General features: G+C 38.0%; 1 protein-coding gene across 1 annotated transcript; it reads right to left on the bottom strand.

Moving 5' to 3' along the window:
- Nucleotides 1–2181: 2181 nt before the first annotated feature.
- Nucleotides 2182–7967, bottom strand: vgf (VGF nerve growth factor inducible). Its single transcript, XM_058393875.1, has 2 exons — nt 7749–7967; nt 2182–5902 (listed from the first exon to the last, which is right to left on the bottom strand). The coding sequence occupies exon 2, from the start codon at nt 5868–5870 to the stop codon at nt 3924–3926; it is 1947 nt and encodes a 648-aa protein (XP_058249858.1). The 5' UTR covers nt 5871–5902; nt 7749–7967; the 3' UTR covers nt 2182–3923.
- Nucleotides 7968–23437: the final 15470 nt, after the last annotated feature.

A 23437-nucleotide genomic window follows, 5' to 3' on the forward strand; every position in this document is an offset into this window, starting at 1 on the left:
TTCCTAGATTATGAAATGTCTTCTCTGTAAAGTAAACTATATTTTTATTTAGGCAGCAGGCCACCTTGTGATTCCATAAAAGGAGATCTGCATCAGCTTGCCTTTGCCTCTCTCCTACAAAATGCATATTTGGACTAATCTGGAGTGAGCTCAGCTCCAGTGGTGACTGAGACTCTGCCAAATTTCTCTGCCCTCTGCTGCTTCCACACATCATGTGGACTGGCTCCTCCACACTCATCAGCATGAATTTTTAATGTCAAGGTTTACAGCCTACCCATATTATGCATATGGACTGTAACTGGCTACGGTATCTTCTGTTGAACAACATCATAATGTTTGCACTTATACATTATGCCATTCTGTGTCACACTGCCAGATATAGCTTATTGTTGCAGCTGGAGCTGCTTAAAAACATTTGAAACTGCGTTGAATTTGCCACAGGCCTGATGCTGATGAACTGGTGGTGTATTGGAGGCTGGACAATTTGGCATAGTGTGGGTTTTTTCCATTATGTATTTTTCTCTCTTTCTCTCTGGTGTTGACTCATACAGAATGTGGAAAAAAAATCAATATTTGAAGAGAACAACAAAGTCTCTTTTGTTGCATGATTCAGACACTGTTTAATAAGATTATCATTATATCTTATAATAGAGAATGTTTGTGCCTAGATGTGTGCGTGTGCCTTTAAGAGGTCATTCAAACAGGGTAGAAGCTATCTAGCAATGTTTTGTGTATCACACATAAAGTAAGACAGATGAGTATTGAATAGTCATTTTGAGATGTCTCTACTTGTAAATACTAAAATAGTAAAACAGAATGTTACCTCTTCCACTGAATTTTAAGGACCCTGTGCCCGCGCATCAGTAAATATGACAAAAGTGCAAGCCTTATGTGTGTTGGTGGATGGGGGTTCTGCAGTGGAAGGAGTATGACTCACACCTCAACCATGTGACTCATGAATTACTGCACCTCCGTGGGCTGTGCTGTTCTCATCAACCTCTCCACCCCCACAATCTCGCCCTCTCATTTCTCCCTGTGTTTTTATTACTTGCTTTACTTGCTCTTGCTCTTGCTTTTTCTTTCTCATTATTATTATTATTATTATTATTATTATTATTATTATTATTATTATTATTATTATTCACTAAAACATTGTGTTTTTTCTGTGACCTTCTGGTCTACCATTTTTTGTTTGTCTGCCCATTCACAGTCGGACTAACCTTGATAAACAAATCTGAAAAAAAGAAAGAAAAGCTAATCTTAATGTACCCTTCCTGGATTAGGTTACCATAACCCACCCTAAGTGCCCCGGCTTAATGTTCACAGGCATGTGTCTGGTGACTGGGCTGCCCAGATAACCTGGTTGGTCTCAGCCCAAAATGGCAATGTGGAGCCATCTTGTGTGCTCACCACCAGCAAGATGAAAGAGTGTCACGAATGTCAAGAATCAATTATTTGAAAGAATTTCATACTATTTACAACAATTGCTGAATTAACACCTCTTACATCATGCAATTATTGATGAATAATAATGAACGTTATTATTATACTGAACACTATAAATCAGCTTAATATGGGTGTATTTATGTGTGTGTGTATGTGTGTGTGTATGTGTGTGTGTGTGTTGTTATTTTGAAATATACTGAGAGTTTAAGTAGTATCAGATGAGTGTGTTTCAGTTCTGAGCATCTGAGGATACTACTAATGATGGACTCTAGTGTGACCATACTATAGTGCTCCAGGGATTCTTGTTTAATAAAGTAATTATCCAAGCAAACTGTCTGAGCCACAGGACTGCTGAGTAGAATCAAAGACTCTTAACATGGGAAATGTACTAGGTAGAAGTAAAAGACTCCCTACAAAGCATTAAAGAGAGGACTCAGATAAAACGTGCTCCACATGGTCTTTAGTACACTTATATAGCCTCATACTTGTATCTCTTGTAAATAATTGGACTTTGTCTTTTGCTATTTAAACATATTGGTATGAGTGGTGGATGTTTGACAAGCGGTCTAAACATTCTCTGACACACAGCAACCTAATTGGAAATTATTACATGATCTTTCTTGTGATAAATAATAAATGTATCTGGCAACAATAGAATGTGTGGATGGTATCAAATCTGCTGCAAATGGGAGCTCAGATTCACATGTTCCTCAAAACACAATTAAAAACCCAATCTTAATAAAAAATAGTAACTTTTATTGAATTATCTCTGTGTAGCAAAACTAGTCATCAACATGCGATTATTTACATCCAGCAAACGCATGTTTATTAAGGTACATACAAGATACATCTATAACTGACAAACAGCTGATTTTCTTTATACAAGACTTGACAGTTTTTTTAACTCTGGTATGCTAAACATTTGTCTTTTGTATTTTTTTATGCTTTTTTAAATGCTCATAATGTCTTCAGAGAAGAAACACATTTTAGATGCAAGTTCACATAAACGTGCAGACACTTGTCTCCTCTATGTCCATCTCTCAATCCACATTTTACTTAAATTAATTAGAATGTCAAGCACCTCCCCTTTTCTTATCTTTTCTAATCATTTTGTACCTCCCTCACAGTCCTTTTGGGTAAGGTATCACACAACTTGGGTACTTAAATTGTTGTCAGCACTGAATTTGCTCAGAATTTCATTGTTTGACTTCACTTTGAAGTTAGAAGTGGTGAAGAATTGATGTTCACAGTGCCCCTTATCTCTAAAGCATAGTTTAAAGTTCATCTATGTTTTTGCAATATCCAGTTTTGTTCTGCACTGTTGACCTAAATGTGATACTGGTACCAGATACTAAACTTTTGTGTAAAGGTAACTGTTGATCAAATGCTTAAAGGGACATTAGGACATATGATTGACTTCAATTAAAAGATTGTCAATGCCTTTTTAAACTTAGAAACTTAAGTAGGTAACTGGGAATGTGCATATTAAGGTGTTGTTTTGCTGCATTGACACCTCAAACCTCTATATCTATTTTCACCATTAAGATTTCTAGTAATTGAACATGAATTTGTCTCTAAAAGTCCTCATGACTAGGAATAATCCTACCAACCCATCAATGACAAAAATGCTGCTACTCTTAAAAGGGAAATAAGGCAATAAATAACTGCTGTCAAAACAGCTTATATGAAAAAGCTTTTCTTAGAAATATTTGGAATGTATGAGCATTCTTTGCACCAACTATGTTCAACAATGTTCTGCGTAGAAAAACAATGCTAAAAACACCTCAAAAAGAAAATAAAATGTTAGCCTATAGACAATTAAATCTATGTACAGGACCAAGTGTGTCCGAATACTACAAGGTACACTTAAGACATTTGTTGGGTGGGATGAACCAAACATAAAGATTTCTAAAGATTATGGCACTTAATATTTCATCATGACTGAGTTTCATGGAATAAACATGTGTTTATGCATGCATTCTTTAAAGGTTTTGATTTCAATATTTTTGCTGTTTTTTCATAATTAGAGAAAATGACTACATGGTTTAAAAGGCTTCTGAACATTATAAATGATAAAAAATAATAAAATATAAGGCTTACAAAACATGTCCTATTGTATTTTTGAATTCCTCTATTTTTGAAAGGCCTTCTGGAAGTGTGGAAAAATTTAGGACTGTCTTTGGGTATTTGAGTCATGTGTGTACCCCACATAATTGACAAAAGCATCTTTCTTCACCTCATTCCACTGTCTATCAGTATATGAAGGGGAGGAGGGTAATAGATGAGGAAAGGAGAAACCCCACTGAAAATGGCAACAGTCACCAGTCTTCAGGCATTTTTTTTCAATTCAACTGAAGAGGGAAGGACAGATAAATTAGATTGGATAATGAAACCAAAATATGTGGCAAAACAGTCTCACAGTTGTACTCTTCTTGATCACCTACACTTCCTCTTTATTTCTCTCTTTATCTACACCTTCACTGAAACATGCGGGGACGTTTCAGGAAAACCTTCTCAATAAAGTTCCCTAGCTCTTCATTGCTGTCTGGCTGTGGTTGCTCCATCTGGCTATAATAGCTATCCTGTTGGGCAACTACAGAAGCTGTGGGTGAGTAAAAGAAAGCAGGCCGATGACGCAGGGGTGACCGTGGTTTGGGCATAGGTATGCCTTTGAAAGTCCGGGGTTGAGGGACAATGTAGTTAGGGAAGTAGAGGTTCCGCCGGAAGGCCAGAGGAGCCCTTGGACGACTTTGTGTCCAGGGAAGATACCTTTGTTTCAGAGGGTAATCATAGTCCAGTGAATTCCCCAGAATGTCATTTAGAGAGTAGGAGGGTTTAGCATAATAACGTGGTTTAGGCTGGGGAGGTGGCATGTAGATGGTGTAATAACTACTGTAGGGCTTTGGATAGCGTCGATAGGAAGGGTAGGTCCAAAAGGGCCACTGTTGCTTGATCCAAAAATCTTGTTGACTGGGCTTAATAGGAGCCCTCTCCTTAAACCATGATTTCAGTACATTTGTGTTAGGCTTCGGTGGCTTTGAGGGTGGTGATGCTCTCAAGACTGAAGATGGGACATCAGGGGCTGGAGGAGGTACAAGAGGTCGTTGCCATTGCAGAGTTTCAGGAGCATCTTTTTTTTTCTTCTTTTCCACATCACTGATTATATCTACAACATCATCAGCAGGCAAGTGCAGCTTACTAGAGATCTCTATCAACTTGTCAATAGTTTGTGGGTCAATATCATCATCATCATTGGCACCATCTTCCTCTGAGCGTTTGTCTTCTGCAGCATTATTGTCCCTGTACTTCTTCCCATCTTGCTTGACCATGTATTGCAAGATCATGTCTGATGCAATATCTGCAAGCTTCTCTTCCTCTGCCTTGGCTCTCTGAGCCTCAGCTGCTTGTCTGCGCACCTCTTCCTGTTCAGCTTTAGCCCTAGCTTCTTCCTCTTCCGGACTCAGTAATTCCTCTTCATCCTCTCCATTTTCCTGTTCTTGGTCTTCAATATTATCATTAAAATCATCCATGAAGTTTCCTCCCTTATACAATGGCCGATTCTTGTTTTTTTCCTGCTCTTGCTGCCATTTAAGCTTCTTCTTAGATAGAGCCAAGTCATAACCCTTAGGTTTGGGCTTGATTTCATTGTTCATGAGGCCATTACGATCCAGATAGTCAAAGTAATCACCACGACTCTCCCTCTGGCCAGATGAGGAATCACGTTCTCTTTTTGTGGCAGTACTGTAGCTCTGAAACTCCTCTAACATGGTTTCCAGGTTCTTTAACTCTTCTGGACTCAGCTGCTCATTTTTGTTCCCATCAGTGACTCCCTCTGTTTCTTGCTGCTCTTCTTTGCTTGCCACCTCCTTTGCAACAACTTCTTGTTCATTTACAGGCACTGTTTGACTGGTGGTATGACTGGTCACCTTTTCTGTAAGGAGTTCTTCTTCCTCCTCCTCCCTCTTTCTCTCCTCATCCTGTTCCCTTTCTCTCTCTTCTCTACCCTGTGCCTCAGCAGCTGCTCGCACCAGTTCCAGCTCCTGATCTCCATTTCTCTCTCTGTCAAAATTCTGTGCCTCTCTGTCCTCTTTTACCTTGTAATTCTCTCCTTCTTTCTTCTCTTGTTTACTTATTGGCTCCTGAGAATTGTTGAGGGCTTCTAAGAGGACTGCTGCTAGGGTTTTGGGGTCAACATCTTTGAAAAGTTCATCCTCCTCTTCATTTGCTGTCCCTGGCCGAACATCTCCAGTTTGGGTAAACTGAATCTGTGCCTGTGTAAGTTCAGGAAAGGAGGCTTCATACTGATTACCCACTTTGTGTTCAATCACAGGGTTGCTGCTTGTGGGCTCAAATGTAAGACTGAAGAGGAAGAAGAGAAGCACAAGTGGGGCTCTAGAGACTTGTTTGCACCGAATCATGACCATGCAGATTAGGAGTGAGGAAAATGGTGACGCACCTAACATAGGGAGAAAAAAAATATTAAGAATAGGCTATAGTGCACAGCAATCGTTTTTGTTTTGTTTTCATACATGTCAAGTCTATGCCTCATTATGAGAAACAAGATACAACTGATGACACAATGGAAAAATACAGAAAAAACAAACATTTGAGCTTTTTTTGACGCTTTACATTGTTTCCATGTCATCATTATAATAATAATTTTTCATGATTCACACACACGCACACACACATTGCAAACAAAAGCAATTAAGTTTTCTTTGTTATTTAACGTCCTTATCTCCTTATCTTATTTCCTATATTATTACAAAATATGTTTTTATGGATTAATTTTATTTATTGGACAGATTATTCACCTACAGTTCCTGTCTGCAGGCAATAGCAACAGACTTTCAGCATCACTCGCCATCATCATGCAGAAGAAACGCATTTCAGAAATTCATTCCGTTTTAATTATGTTCACCGTTTACTGATTGTCCTGATTGTGCAAGGACATGTCAAATAACAGGAAAACTGCCTTTGGAGGCACTTTGCGCAATTGGCCACCCGCACAAGAAAAAGCTTAAGAGCGGAGACTTTGGAGGCGGGTGGATAATTGAGGCAAACATGACGTACGTAGACGTGTGTTTGAATTTGTTAATGGTCTCTTTACAATAGCCTAAATAAAATAAATAATGAGTAAAACACCGGTAACATGAAAGGCTAAAAGGTGCAAATCTGGACAAACATCGAAAGCTGAGAAAATAAACGTTAAAAAATGATTAATAACTAGGCACTGATTGGGATATAATTTGTTACGTTTCTTTTAAAACCCCGAAAGTAGCGGATTCTCGCTTCTTTTACTGCTGCATCTAAGTTTGCAGATTAAAGCATTCTTATGTCATCAATATTGTGCTTGCAGTCCTGAATTATGCTTTGAACTTGAGAAATCCGTCGCTTGAAAGTATTATCTGCTTCATTGCTTCGATTGTGATACACTCAGGAGGCGCTAATGCACATTAGTAAGCCGCCTTTAAGACGCCGTCTCTTCACGTAATCATCTACGCTAAGCCAGTCTATTTTAAAGACCGGGGAAAGCCCTGGCGCAGTAGTCTATAAATATATACCGAAATATCAGTTCATGTTATCACACACTAACTGTAGTAAATACTTGGTTAGAAATTGAACGCAATAGCATATTCTTTAAAGCATATAAAGTTAATTACCTTATTCGACCCCCCCCCCCAAAAAAAAATAAAAATAAATAAAAAATAAATAAAAAAACAAAAAAAACAAAACATAACTAACCTTCAGTACAAAACATTTTTTGCTATTCTGTGGCTGGTTTTGCCAAGCTGGAATTCAGGACAGTTGAGAAAATGTGCTATGGTGATGGGGAAAATAATGTTTTGGGATGGGGGATTGATAGTTGGTATTTTGAGATTGTTATTGATCACCATAATTCCCACAACTGTCATCATGATACGCATCAGCAATCAGTAATGGCGTCATTTACAGGCACATCTGAGCTCCATCAAAATGAACACGACGATGATGCATCAGTTCCGACTCCACCCAAGTTCTATACTAAATGGTTGGTTCATTTAAGACAGTTGTATGATTTATTTGGCTTTTTATTTGTATGTTTGTTTGTTTGTATTGCTGTGGATTATAAGTGGGGTTTAAATTTCCCCAAATTTTGTTTGAACAAAATTTCTTTTATGTTAGTGAAATTCCCATTGATTTGACATTTTATTTTGCTGATGCACATTAAACGTTACAAAAACACACAATTCTGCTACCACACAGTGTAAGCTAGCTTTCTCTCTTTGCTTTAACGGTATTTTATGAAAATGAGGACTTACCGGGATCCCAGGCGTGACGTGGTCCGACGCACTTTTGCTCTTTGTTCTTCGAACTTCGCTATTGGACACTCTCTCTACTAGCGAATATGCTTTCTTTTTTAGAAACTATAGGTATAGTTTGAATTAACTTGATTGTTGAAAAGGTATACGACTCGTTTGTTCACGTCTTAGCCTCGTGTCTTCGTGACGGCGCTGTAGATATTTTCAGGACCACGGCCAGCTCCTCATGTTTATATTTCGACCCCCTTGAGCACACGTGACCGCGCGTCACTGCTGCTCATTGACGTCAGCACTCCATTGATAAGAATTTCGGTGTGGCTCCAAGCCCGAACGCTCGCTACGCTGCAGTGCCCTGATGAATGAACGGAAACGAGATGAATGAAATAAAGCATTTTCTTGCTGGAGGGTGGCCTAGAGATAACACTACGGCTGGAGGAAAGGGGCCAGTCCCTCCCGGAAGGAATCGTTGCAGTCTACAATATATGATTTGTTACCCCTACATTTATCTCCTTCCCATGCCTAGTTGGCGAGCAATGAAGACTTCTTAATATAGAGTAAGCAAACAGAGTTTAAAAAGGACGAAATCATGGGCACGACGATCAATAACTGTTATTTATCTCCGCTGGACAGAAGAATGCTGGCACAGCATGTGTCTGTGAAGGTTTATTGTTATTCATTCGAACCGTCTCATAGAAGTAAATCTAGTCTATTGAAACTCTATAACCTTGAAGACGTTTCGCTTCTCATCAGCTTTGTAACAGGTTAGAATTACTGACATGTATTTATCATTTAATTGTAGGCACACTTGCAGGTCATCGTCACATGTCCTACCACGTTTGACATATGTTTGCTGTTTGAAATGGAACAGGAACAATTCTATGTCTATTGTTTTGCATCCTGTTGCTTCACTTGAATATATGTTTAAAGTACAAATGGGGCCTTTGCTGCTACTATCAGTTGCAACATCCACCAAAATGAATCAGTCACAAAAATATTTTTGAGAACAATATTTGGATCTTTTCCATTGTTAGGTGTCCTGTATTAATTGTCTATATAATATTTAATTTGCCCTAATAGAGGAAATACAGAAAACTTTCATTGGTTTGCGATGGTACTGCCTGCAGATGTGTGTTCCTGGTTATGGCGATGCCAAGTGGGTAGCTACGAATATATTATAGATTATAAACTACCACTCAGTATCAGAGAATAAGCTGTTTCTCTACCTATTCACACTCAGTGACTCATCTCTCTCTCTCTCTCTCTCTCTCTCCTTAAATTTGCACTTGAACACGCAATATTGTTCATTTGCTGAAGAGAAAATGAACAGAAGATAAGTGCATAACTTCAAGACATGAATACAGACCTGTCAGAGTATAACCTGGTAATGGATTTTCTTTCTTTCTCTTTCTTTTCCAGCTTGTAACCACTGTTATGAATGTGAATGTGGTATATATTGACATTTAAGTCAATATATCGAGACTTGCTTTTTTCACATTAAATTGTTTTACTGGGAAAGGGTACCCAAGCATGACAAATGGCATTACAGTGGATGTGAAGCTGTTGCCTTATTTTGCCAGTGACCATAGCAAGTATTGATTTAATGTTCTGACCAGGCGATAGGTTCAGCTGTAGTACAGAAGTATGGTCTAGTTTGCATTTAGTGGTTTTTATGTTTGAGAGATTTTTGACAGACTTTTTATTAGTGACTTAATAATAAATGTAGGCCTATGTTTTTTTGGCTTGAGGTGGCAAGTATCCTGTTAGCTTATATCATAGTTGTAAAAAAGATTTTTTAAAGATTTTTAAAAAAACATGTGCAACAACAATTCTCGGTGTATTGGGGAAAATGGCATTTGCCGAATATGTTGAGTTTTTTTAATGGAAAATAAATGGTTGCAGTGGTACAATACTGTATTGCCTTCATTGCTCAATATGCTAGTTTCTTAAATTCAGGAGATTTTAATTTTTAAATGTGCATGTCTTTACAAATGATGACATATCAACATAAGCTAATTATGAATGAATTGCATAGGTGTGGTTTGAGGTCAGAGCTGGAGGAGCACTTGGAGTGGCAAGGTCTGTTCAGGTGTGCCAGCTTTCACACCCTGTGTTCAGCATGTAGCCATACTGATTTTCACCTAGAGTAAACCTTAATACAAAGTAAAGCAGCTTCATTGTACACTGAAATATTATAATGGTTTTAGCTGTAATGATGGGTTATTTTTATGATAAAACCATGTGAAATAATAGAGAAAGTGGCTTAAGAAATAGAGGACAATGTTGAAATCAATTCAGAGCATGAGGAATTATCCTCTTATGAGGAAATTGATGTGTAGCAAAATACTGAAACGGATTCACTCATTTAAAAAATATCTAAATATCATGGTCCATGATACCAAAATAATGGAATACATGATTGAAAAGTAATTCAGCAGTGACAAAAGCAGAGCATAGGCTGGGGAGAGGGATAAGGTATATGGACTTGGAAAACCTGTCTTGACTACAAGAATTGTAGTGTGGCCTGAGCAATTGAGCAGGTCTGTCAGGATGCTGTTGATGTCAGCCACAACGATCTGTCCCAGTATGTGTCTCAGCACATCACTGATGAGACAATGGAACACTGAGTGGTACTAGAGATGCCTCTATGACATGGTGCAGTATTTAAAGTAACCACTAGAGGGTAAGGGCTAGGGTGCTAAATGGCATCTTCACCTTGATAATTCTCAATAGGTTGTATGTGCTGCAGTAGTTGAGCTTGGTGAACTACTGAGCTGTTTAGAGCTGTTCAAGCGGATAGGTCTACTTAACAGTACACTGGTTTAAGCCCCAGTAATCGATATATAGTCAAAGGTTGTCCTCCACTTTTAGGCCACAAAGGAGAACCCTGCTGAAGCGGGTGACATGGAAGGCCTGATACTGGAGCATATCCTGAATGTACTCATCCATTGATCGTTATTTAGCAGATAAGCTAAATTCAGCTATGACTGTGACATTCCAGGCAGCAGGTCTATGGCACAATCATAAGGTTGGTGGGAGCATGCTGCCCTTTACATTACTGAAAAGTACTGGGGGTGGATTCACTGTTGGTGGCTGCACTGGTCTTTGTACTGCTCAATGATCTGATTGGTTTCAGCATCTCTCTCTGCCTTGTTGAGCTGCACATGCCCCAGCTGCAAGGGCTAGCTGGCTTCATGGGTCTCTGGTGTCACCCCCTTGGCATGATGGTTGGCTATGAAGCAGGTGATCATTCTCGGATAGCCTAAGATCATCCCTTTCCTGTTTCTCTTTGAAAGCCTGCTGCACTCAGAGCTCATGGATATCAAAGTGGCAGCTCATGAAGTACAGAAGGAGAAAAAGATGGCTGAATATGGTTTCTTGAAATAAAATGTACCCCCCCAATACTGTATTATAATTATAGAATACTAGAGTATTATAATGGTATATGTTATTTGTGTTTTTCTTGTGGGCAGAAAAGCATCTCAGAATGCACAACAAATCAAACCTTTAGGTTGACTGGCTACAGCAGAAGACCAAACCAATAACAATGGGTGCAGACTCACCAAAATGGGACAAAATACCAGATGATTTCTAATGATGATTCTGAAGATTTCTTTCTAATCTTCAGCAGTCCAGTTTGGGTGAGCCTGTGCCCATGATATCCTAAGATTCTTGTTAATGGCTGACAAGTGTGGATCCAAAAGTGGTCTGATGTTTTATCCCATCCACCCACGGTCAATGTTGTTTGTGTCCTGAGTTGCATTTTTCCTCAACACAGTTGTAAAAAGTGAATATATTATCCTTCCTGGCAGCTGGCAATTTTTGTCTGACTTCTGTTATCATGGAATTCCCACCCACAGAATTGTCACTCAATCATTGTTGCTTGTTTTTCACATAATTCTGAGTAAATTCTAGAGAGTGTCTGAAAATCCCAGAAGATCAGCAATTTCTAAAATAGTATTTCAGAAATTGCTGATCTTCTGGGATTTTCAGACACTCTCTAGAATTTACATCAACCAACAATCATGCCACAGTTTATTCTTTTTCTTCATTCTGATGATCGATGTGAACATTACCATGAGCTCTTGGCCTCTTGGCTCTTGGATTTGGTCACGCAGGAAATGGCCGGCAGTGTTTGTTGTATGTTTGTCAGGAGCGATTTGTCACCGTGCCTGGATATGTTAAACTTACACAGAGTCTGTCATTTGAAAGGTTTAAAAAACTACAGAGAATTAGAAGCCATCTGTTTGTGGAGCCTTATACTGCCATTACACTGTTATGGTCATTTCGGCGCGTTGGCGGGCTTGTGCGCGTGCTGACGCTGGAGCTTGATCAGCAGCGCTCGCGCCTCTGAGTCGGAGTTAATGAGGCGGCATGCTCTTACCGCCAAGATCAATCTCTTTCTCTCAGCAGCCATCTTTTCACCCTGCGCAACCCTTCCGAGGGCGCTCTTCTTTAAATGAACCAATTTATAATCGAGGCAAACCCGTGGGAGCCTCGTAGTCGTGTAATGCAGCCCGCCTACACGCGCGAGACAACAAGGAAACAAAAAGAAGCAGAGTTTCCAGGGCTTCCCCCAATTTTCTAATAGTGTGCGCGTGTATGTTGAGATTTCTGTCTATATATTGAAAATAATTTCTGCTATAACCATTATTGTTGAAATGCATCCCATTGCCGAAGAAGATTAGCAAAAGGCAGGAAGATAACGACAATCCTGTTCTTAATGTAAGCATCTGAATCCAACTTCATTACACACACACAGACACACACTGCAGCTAGTTAATGCTATGCCTACACATATCCCTATCCTAACTTAAAGGACGATTCTTTTTTCTTTCTTATTTTTTTACATTTTAATTTTTTCCCATGTTGGTTCCAGATATCCTTATCCTTGTGTGTATACTTGGTGTCCAACAACAATATAAAACCATACCACAAACCCCCAAACACACATCATTTGAAGAAACAGAAATTTAAACATTATGTGATACTTGCAAATATTTTAATACCTTAAATAGTATGACATAGTATGAGTAGTACTATAGTATGAGTTATACTGTCATTTTGTGACTGTATCTTTATTTCTTTGGTCACTCAGTGCTGCATACTATGAAGAGTCTCTGCACATTGAAACATTGCAGCTGTAATATATGCTTGAGTGCGCATACGTTTTTCCCATCTTCCTCATACTGAAGTGTGAAAATAGTTCAGTAATGCAACTACTGATCATAGCTGCTCTATGAGAGCTTGTGTACTAGATGATGTGATGTATCATATGGCAGTAGAAAGCATCAGATGTGTGCTTATTATATTTTAAGAGGTCCAGTGCAGTGCTATCTTATATGGTCACTGCAATGAAATATGTCAGTGGTTTTAAATACAGGCTATTGAATCAGCACTCTGCACCATTGTTACTGGGGTCAAACCGTCTCATCCTTTTTAAACCTTATTTTTTCATGGCACTCTTTCTGCATTATGGGCATTCCCAGCCTCTCAAGTTTTTTTTTTTTTTTTTGCAGTAAGAATTTTTATCTTTAATCAGTGTATAAATAAATGAATGATTCACTGTTTGGCTGGAATCATATAGCTTTTCTCAGAGCTGGGCAGTGTGCCACACAGGCAGCCAGAGCAAGAAAAATGATAACACTCAGCATAAAATAAATTTTGTTGTGGTGTTCAGTATTTTATCTTCCTAACACTATAAAGCCTGCACTCTTCAGTAAAAGTAAAAGTAAGTATGGTCCATGAAGGTATTTCTGTGAGCATCTAAACATCATGTCAGTGTTATTAGCAGATTACAGCAATGCAGTCTGAAATTTTGGACATGTTGACATTTTTGTTGCACTTTGTTTTTACATTTTTATAAATTATTCAGCAAAAGTATGTTGAAAAAGGCATTTAGATAACCAGTTATTTTATTGGGCACATTCATTTCATTATGTTGCAATAATGAATAATTAATTTAATAAATGGTGTAAATGATAATTAATTATCAATTAGGAGATATCGTATAATTTGTTGAAGTTATAGTAAGCAGCCCTCATCCATAATGTTCTCAATTCCTTATGGTTCATTAAACTCCTGGAAGTCCTGGAAGCTGAGTATAGCACAACTTGGGGATTTCCCTGATTTAACACACAAATTAAGCCCATGAATTAATTGATGAGTTGAATCAAGTGCCTTTGAGCAGGGAAATCTCCAACTGTGCTGCATCCTGTTCTACTGCAGTGGAAATAGAGTTAAGACAAGCTGATGAAAAGACTTCTGGTTATATGGATGTCCTTATATCACAGAGTCACAGGGCTTGAGATGCTGATTGTAAAACATACTGGTTTGGAATTTCCTTAATTATTTATTTTATCCCTTGCAGTTTTCATTCTTATGACCTTGATAAATATTGGCATGATGTTACAGCAGGGAATGCCAGAAACATTCTATTTGTACCATAGCGATTCTCCCTTCATCGGAAGGCTTTCTACCTTTCTACCACATGTTAATGTGAGTGCTTTTCGAACTTGGTGGGCTATTTTGACCTATGTGCAGCAGGTCTAATGCCTTACTCACATTTATACACATCCTTGTCATTTTCACTGACACTTTCTCTTTCTTCCCTTTTTTTAAGTGTCTCCAGCATCTTGATGCTTATCTTCACTCCTCTATTTTCCGATTCTAATTTTAATTATTAGCTTCACAGCACTTCTCAATCATGTTTTCACACAACAACATCAAAAATGGATTTATTTTCCAAGCAGAGAAAAGTCTTCGCTTCTATATAAATCTGTATTTTATTACTTGTGCAAGAGATAATGAGAGATTTCTTTTGACATTTATCCTAAACTTTACACTTATAAGGTCCCTGACTTTTACCCAAGCCTGAAGCACTCTCTTTTTGAGTTGATTGAAAAATGATTTATTGTGAATGTAAATAGCAGAAAAATGGAATGGGTTGAAATTGAAAGTTGTCTGGAAGCTAGAAGTGATGGGAGGGTGGGAGATGGGAGCTCTGTGGAGTGTGACAAAGTCAGAGGAGGGAGAGAAGAGAGTGGAGTGGAAATGATGAATGGAAAATTATATGCAATTCAGAGAGATTAATATGACCTATGCAAGAAAATGTGTGTATGCAGGCATGCAAATTTTCTATGTAGATAATAGTTTGTTGATTAGAGCTTAGTATACAATTGTATAGAATAACTCACATCCATTTCCAGTTGTCATTTCTAAATTTTATTTAATTTCTCTCTTCTCTTCCGCTCTCTCCCTGTTCATTGAAACAGTGCTGGAGTGCTGATGTTATTAAAACTGACACTTTACTATTGGACTCTCTCCTACACATTTTCACCCCTCACTGCACATGTGTGGGTGAAGAAAGAAAGGGATAGCCACTGTGGTTCCTGTGGTCTACAGTTTTTCAGTGTCAGCACCACTTTTTACACAGATAATCACACACTCAGATACAAAACCTGCTGTTAGGACACTCTTTTGACTCAGACTCACATACCCAAATGTCTGGATCTGCCTTTTTATTACTATGTACATAAGATTAGGGCATATCCAGTGGTAATTATGATGCCTTTAATTCACATTGGTCGTTTATAGGAAATTTTCTGATGTTCATAATGGTTGGCAAGCAAGTGGTGCCATCCAGATACCTGTAGTCTGCAGCTGGCTCAAGTCACTCTAAGATACATCAGTTGAAGCAGTTTGCTGTGAGTACTCTCTCTCTCTCTCTCTCTCTCTCTCTCTCTCTCTCTCTCTCTCTCTCTCTCTCCCCCTTTCTCTCTCCTGACATGCACCAAAACAGCTTCTGAATTCACAATCCTGTGCAACATAACAAAACATGTAACAGTGTAGGATATCACTAGCTCTCTGTGGTTAGGCATTGTGTGAAACATTGAACCAGGTTTGAAAAAAGCAGTTTATCTGCAGTATGACAAGCTCAGAGGCTGCAGTATTACCAAGGAGTATATCCAAAGGCTAGTAGGAGTTTAATGCAAGGTGTTTGTATGTGTGTATTAAAAAAAAATCAGAAGGATGCCAGAAGAGTTACAGATGGAAGTGCATGAAAGGGGAAATGCAAAGTGGAGGGTAGTGCTGAGTGAGGATAATCTAAATGATCAACACGAATCCAGGTGAAAGGGCAAAAAGATAACAGGATATTCTTAAGGGGTTTGCAATGTTAAAGTGAGCAAAATGAGCATGGAGGGAAAGAAAGCAAGAGCAGGAGCAGTAAATGAGACAGGGAGGGAGGGGGAGAGAGATAGGGAGAAAGAAGAGGGGTGCGGATCCCCGGGGGCTGTATGACTCATTCTCCTGCTGCTGGCTTGTGCGTCACTGGCGCGGGGCTGGAGGAGGAGATAGTGTGCTCTGTGCATTTAATTACCGCCTGCCAATTTATACACACTGTAGTGATACACACACACACACACACACACAATCAAGGAACTGAAAAAGGTCAGCTGTGCCTGTGCTCACACACATGCAGCAGTAGCATAGTGCTGTAACTATTACAACTGCATCCACAGTCTAGTTCCACACACAGATCACACAATGGTCCTGCCATCAGTACCTAGGGGAAAAGGGATAACCCAAATACAAAGGCAAAGCAGACATACACAGAACACTGCTCCCAAAATCACATGCTTTTTGTGTCAGTGTTGCAATATGTACTCTGATTGTATATGAAGAAGATAGACATACTGCACTGGTCTGTCAATTGAGTAAACTACTGTTGAAGCAGATGAGGGAACAGCTTGTTGCAGTGACAGTGGGCCTTGTTTGTTTCTCTGGGAATGGATCCCATTGCTTCTACCAAACACATCCAGTATTTACACAATTAATAATGGCATACTGTTGCAATACTTAGTACTGTCGCAAAGCAGCTTGAAGCCTGTTGCTGTCAGCATGCAGTGGGTTGCAGGTTTCATAAAATCAATTGCACATGCATTGCAAGACATTACACTGTCTCTGCACTGGACAGTGTACAAGAATATGCAAATGCTATTATTTGTAACACTATCAAATATTTTTTTTGAAATCATTTTGGCATCAGAAGTGATATTGACCATAATAATACCCCTGTTGCTGTGAAAGTAAAGAAAATGACATTGCAATACCTTTGGGAAAATGCTTGAACAGATGAGTTTTCGGAAATGCAGGCTTTGGGAAAGAGATGGCTGGAATTAACTAGTAATTGAGGTGCAGTCCAAGCAGATGGTTTGGCCAATTGACATTGTGTTTCTTAAGATGTCTGTGGCTGAAAAATCCTTTTATGTTTCTGGTTTTGATTTTGCGGTTCAGGATTGCATACATTATAAATATATACTATATTCTGCCATTATATACTATAGTACGTAGTAATACTCTTTAGTATTAGTACTCATAGTACTACATAGTGCTACTACTAAAGGAAAATAATTCAAGTAATAAATACTGCTATAATGTATATTGTGTCTGGATACAAACCATTTTCTTTCTTGTTAAATCTGTATATTGTTTACAGTATGTGCTAAATAACACTGCTGTCAATGATTTCACCACTAAGCTGTGCTATTTTTTTCTTATGTAATGACTTCCAAGTGCCTTCACCAGTTATAGTCCTAGCTCTGTAATAAATCAGGTAGTATACTCTTTCTTATTTTATTCTCTCTCTCTCTCTCTCTCTCTCTCTCACTTTGTCTCTCTCTCACCCCCCCACACACTTAATCTCACTGTGTCCCTTGCCATCTTGCTGTCCCTTCATCGTTGTCTGTGTCCCCTTCCTGCACACACAGTCTGTTTTTTCTCTTTCTCCCACCCTCTCTTATCTTGCTCTTTCCTTCTCACTCTCTTTTCTGTAATGAGGTTTAGTGCCTGTAGTCTGTTTGCTATACCATGAACAGACACAGAGAGGGCAAAGAGAAATAGAGGCTACACAAAGGAAACATGACAGGATGAACGGGGGTGGATATACATTATATAAACATACACATAACATGAACAGTTTCTGGGTGATTGTGTGAATTTAAGCAAATGTATTATATTGACCATGCTATTTCCTTTACACAGTAGACCGGATATTCCTTGAAGTTTGTGTTCAGTCAACATTCCAATGGATTTATTCTAATCCACTGTGATTCTAGGGTATATGGGAGTACCAGATACAAAATACAAGGGGCCCTTGTGGCATTTTTTTGTATTTATCTCCATTATTACATCATACTTTCCTGTTAAAAATTATTTTCTAATTTACTGTTGGTGTAAACTGTAGGAAAGAAACAGTAAAGATAACTATATTAGCATTATATTCTGCATACAGAATTTAAACAGGATCTATAGATTCCCAATCAGACAACCATCATCTTCCTTTAAAACCTGGGGCCCCAAGCAGTAGCCTGCTTTTGCTTGTCTTGTAGCTATGTCTCTAGATCATGGCATGGACAATCAGGTTTTGTAAAACCCATGTCATGTCATCTCAGGTGCATGCAGTTGTTAAAGCAAAAGAGGGACAACCATAATACTAAGAAATTCTGAAATTCCTTTAAATATTTAAAAGATTCTAGACATAAAATGTATAAACGATTATTTTTCTCATGTTGTACTGAAAATAGAATTTGTAATAAAAAATGTATTTAATTAGAAATGAAACATTTTCACTAGTGGTCTTTGGACCCCACTGTATATGTGGATCAGCATTAATCAGGAATTGTCCACAGTTTGGACTGAATAGTGGGTGTCACACAGAGAATGTCTGAAACAGACATGGTGGTCCTGCCATGCTTTTGTGATTGCGTCACTCTGAATTACAGCTTGTCATGGTGCTTCTAGTGCCACATTAATGTAATTTAAATGTGAAAGAGAAAAGGGTAGGAAGAGAAAGACAGGAATAATGGACATCAGCACACAACATAATGATGAGTCATTGGTTTGGTTTGAGAGAGTAGTGCAAAAGCTAATGATAACCTGGGAGAAAACAAATCTGCTCATCTGCCAGGCATTGACATGTGGAAATGTGCAATTCTTCCTTCTGTCTGTCCTACAGTCCTAGCCAACTTCTGAGTAAATGTTATGACAAAAGAAAAAAATTGTAATCAATTCTGAAAAAATAATATTGAACAGAATGGCTTAAAAATGTAAATAGGTTTGTATGTATTTTTTGTTTATCTATTTATATCCCTGGGGTTTATTTATCTTTTTTGATACCTCATTATTTACAGCTGTTTAGTTATACTGAGACTTTTATCTCCACCACACACTCCATTTTCCAGCCTTGTTGGTTGTCAAAGCTGTATTATGTAATAGTATTTGCATATCTGCCTTGCTCCATAGCCTTCTGGTCTCATGCATATTGTTGGACTGGATCAATTCCTTGTGCTTCTGTTTAAACTGTCACAATTATTGTACTGTTCCACAACTTACTCTTCAAGTTCTTCCACTTGACCCACTCATGTTTGCTTGCTCACTTATCTCTTGCTACCTCTGTTTCCATCACACTAGTATTTTCCTCCCTGAGTGAGAATTAGCTTAATTTAATGTTTCTCTAATGACTGCCTCTTTACCCAGCATGCTCTGGGCTTAATAGCATTCATGTCCCCCATTCCTGGGCTTATTTCCTGTGATTAAGCCGTCATGGCACAGCAGTTGCTTCTGTACACTCATGTACCCATGTTTATCAATTAAAGTACTTCCTCTCTCCAAGAAGCCAGCTAATTACTGGCGTGCTAAACTGAAGAGGAAGTGAGGCTTATTGAGGACTGCCTCATTTGAGAAATTATGTTTGACTGGCATGTTTTGTTTTTTGCTGAATTGTGTAATTATAATAAGGAACCTATGCTTGAAGAATGAATAGAAAATATACACAGATATGTATATCTATATCTATCTATCTATATATATATACAGATATATACAGTGAGATGAACAGTTTTGTTTCATTTTTTTTTTTCAAAATATAACTATTGTTATATAGAGTCAACACATCAAAATAACCCAAGATAATGCAGTATTTGCAGTTTTAATAACTCAAATAAAACAAAATGCAAATAATTTGTAAACAAAGTGTGTTAATGCTTTGGCAAAATAACATTAAGAAATCAGTATTTGGTGGAATAACCCAGATTTGCATGTGTTTTGGCTCCATGCTCTCCACCCGTTTGTCTTATTGCTGTTGGGTAACAACTCTTTTTGCAAAAAAAGCAAACAGCTCAGCTTTGCTTGATGGTTTGTGACCATCCATCTTCCTCTTGATGACATTCCAGAGGTTTTCAATAGGGTTCAAATCTGGAGATTGGGCAGTGGTCTCTCATTTTTTTCCAGAGCTGTATATATGTATACAGTGAGGGAAAAAATTATTTGATCCCCTGCTGATTTTGTACGTTTGCACACTGACAAAGAAATGATCAGTCTGTAATTTTAATGGTAGGTTTATCTGAACAGTGAGAGGCAGAATAACAACAAAAAAATCCAGAAAAACGCATTTCAGAAAAGTTATACATTGATTTGAATTTTAATGAGTGAAATAAGTATTTGATCCCCTATCAGTCAGAAAGATTTCTGGCTCCCAGGTGTCTTTTATACAGGTAACGAGCTGAGATTACAGTAGGAGCACTCTCGGGGAGTGCTCTTAATGAGAAGGTGACAACAGTTGGTGCGATTATTCCCAAATGGAAGAAACACAAAAGGACTGTCAATCTTCCTCGGTCTGGAGCTCCATGCAAGATCTCACCTCATGGAGTTTCAGTGATCATGAGAACGGCGGGGATTCAGCCCAGAATTACACTGGAGGATTTTGTCAATGATCTCAAGGCAGCTGGGACCATAGTCACCAAGAAAACAATTGGTAACACACTACGCCGTGAAAAACTGAAATCCAGTAGCACCCGCAAGGTCCCCCTGCTAAAGAAAGCACATGTACAGGCTCATCTGAAGTTTGCCAGTGAACATCTGTATGATTCAGAGGAGAACTGGGTGAAAGTGTTGTGGTCAAATGAGACCAAAATCCAGCTCTTTGGCATCAACTCAACTCGCTGTGTTTGGAGGAGGAGGAATGCTGCCTATGACTCCAAGAAGACCATCCCCACCGTCAAACATGGAGGTGGAAACATTATGCTTTGGGGTGTTTTTCTGCTAAGGGGACAGGACAACCGCACTGCATCAAAGGGACGATGGATGGAGCCATGTACCGTCAAATCTTGAGTGAGAACCTCCTTCCCTCAGCCAGGGCATTGAAAATGGGTCATGGATGGATATTCCAGCCTGACAAGGACCCAAAACACACGGCCAAGACAACAAAGGAGTGGTTCAAAAAGAAGCACATTAAGGTCCTGTAGTGGCCTAGCCAGTCTCCAGACCTTAATCCCATAGAAAATCTGTGGAGGGAGCTGAAGGGTCAGCCACAAAACCTTAATGACTTGGAGAGGATCTGCAAAGAGGAGTGGGCCCAAATTCCTTGAGATGTGAGATGTGTGCAAACCTGGTGGCCAACTAAAAGAAATGTCTGACGTCTGTGATTGCCAACAAGGGTTTGCCACCAAGTACTAAATCATGTTTTGCAAAGGGGTCAAATACTTATTTCACTCAATAAAATGCAAATCAATGTATAACTTTTTTGAAATGTGTTTTTCTGGATTTTTTGTTGTTATTCTGTCTCTCACTGTTCAGATAAACCTACCATTAAAATTACAGACTGATCATTTCTTTGTCAAACATACAAAATCAGCAGGGGATCAAATAATTTTTTATATATATGTGTGTGTTAGGTGATTGTACTGAATAGAAAAATGTTGTTTAGACCAAAAAACACAAAGAAAATGGGTTATTACCATTATCACCATCATTATAAGTATAATAATTATCTGTGCAACATCTATGACAACTCCTCCTCATTCTCCCTTGTTCCATTTTCTCCAAGATGCATCATATGACCACCATATGACTAGGTCAATGTGCACCAAAACAGGTAGAAAATAAGAGCGCAACCATGTGAAAATGTTCTTTAGCTTTCTTTCACCTACTACAGCTAATTTTGGGCTAAACCTTTGCCTTTTAAATGTGAACAGTGTGACTGTATCCTTTTATTGTCTGTTTCCTTCCATATATCTTTTCTCCAACAAGACACTGACAAGCAGTTGTAGTATGCATCATTGTCTTCCTTCCTCTTGCCCTGATGATCGCTCTCAACTTAGTTATTATGTGGATGAGTCACAAATCACTAAAAATTCAGGCAAAAGTACATAAAATACTAAAAGTATTAGTAGAGCATGTTCATGAAAATAAATAAGAATCACCTGAAAGATTTAATTAAATGATAAATACATTGGCCTAAATTCACGTGTGGAGGCGTTCCAACTGGGGTAAAAGTAAAACTGCAGTTGTTTGTATTACATTTTATTCATTTTATTTTATCCATTCTGACCAAAGAATAAGGTAAAGATGGAGAAAAATTTTGCAGATGTTTTCTATTCCTTTGCTAAGAATGGAGAGTATGTGTGTGCTGTTGTTTTATTTTCCTATTTAAGGGTGTATTATGAATGAATTTTCATGAAGACTTTTTATTTTTTACTTGAATGTCATCTGCTGCATTTCTTTCTTTGGCATTGCCATTAATCAATCAAAAAGGTTGTACTAGGGTCGTTTTAACACATGGGAGGCAATAGTCAGATCTTCATTGTTTAGTTTCATGCTAGCTATAGCTTTGCTGAATTTGAAGTAGTTGCATTTCCCATATTTTCATTAAAAATTACAGTACAAATATGGTTCATACAAACAGACAGACAAATAAATAATGTAAAATTAATTAATTAATCAACTAACTAATTGATACTACTACTTCTAATAATAATAATGATACTACTACTACTACTACTACTACTACTACTACTACTACTAATAATAATAATAATAATAATAATAATTTTAACAACAACAACAATAATAATAATAATAATAATAATAATAATAATAATAATAATAATTTGATTATCATCACTTCCACCACCATTATGATCATCTTCATCATCAGCAGCAGCAAATTGCAAATTTAATTTAAAGAAAAAAAAGTAATGTTCACGATATTGGCACAGGACTTTCACTCCTTGCTACTATGAAAGATTCCAAGCTGTTTCATTTTATTCACAGTAAAAGAGTTGACAGTATTTTACTCTTGGTGGTGTCTAATAAGATTCAAAAGCATGATTTAGTAAATGTGCCTGAAGCTCTTTAACATTGTTTCATATTTCTTCATATGTGCAAAAAAGGACAAAAATGCAAAAATAGTTTACACACAAATAAATTTCCAACACCCAGACATACCATACTCACTGAAGTAAGTAAAATTAACTTTTTAACATTTTTAAAATGTTGCTTTGATTTGCAGTATTATTATTATTATTATTATTATTATTATTATTATTATTATTATTATTATTATTATTATTATTATTATTATATGCAGTTACTTTGGGAGATGATCTTGTCCAGAGTGACTTACATTTACACACATTTATACTGAACAGCTAAGGGTTAAGGGCCTTTCTCAAGGGCACAGCAGTGGCAGGTTCAAAGAGCTGGAATTTGAACTTATCACATTTTGATCAGTAGTCTAACTTGTAATTTAACATACCTGATTTGGAGCATCAAAAGAATCAGATGTCCAACCCCCTCAGAAAGTATTGGAATGGCAAGACCATTCTTAATGGGAGGGCTTGTTAGAATTTTTT

The sequence above is a fragment of the Hemibagrus wyckioides genome, linkage group LG07, assembly GCF_019097595.1.
Source record: "Hemibagrus wyckioides isolate EC202008001 linkage group LG07, SWU_Hwy_1.0, whole genome shotgun sequence".
Taxonomy (NCBI): domain Eukaryota; kingdom Metazoa; phylum Chordata; class Actinopteri; order Siluriformes; family Bagridae; genus Hemibagrus; species Hemibagrus wyckioides.

Bases quoted from the DNA above. Each gene is read 5' to 3' on its own strand.
- vgf (XM_058393875.1), bottom strand. From the start codon at position 5,870: ATGGTCATGATTCGGTGCAAACAAGTCTCTAGAGCCCCACTTGTGCTT.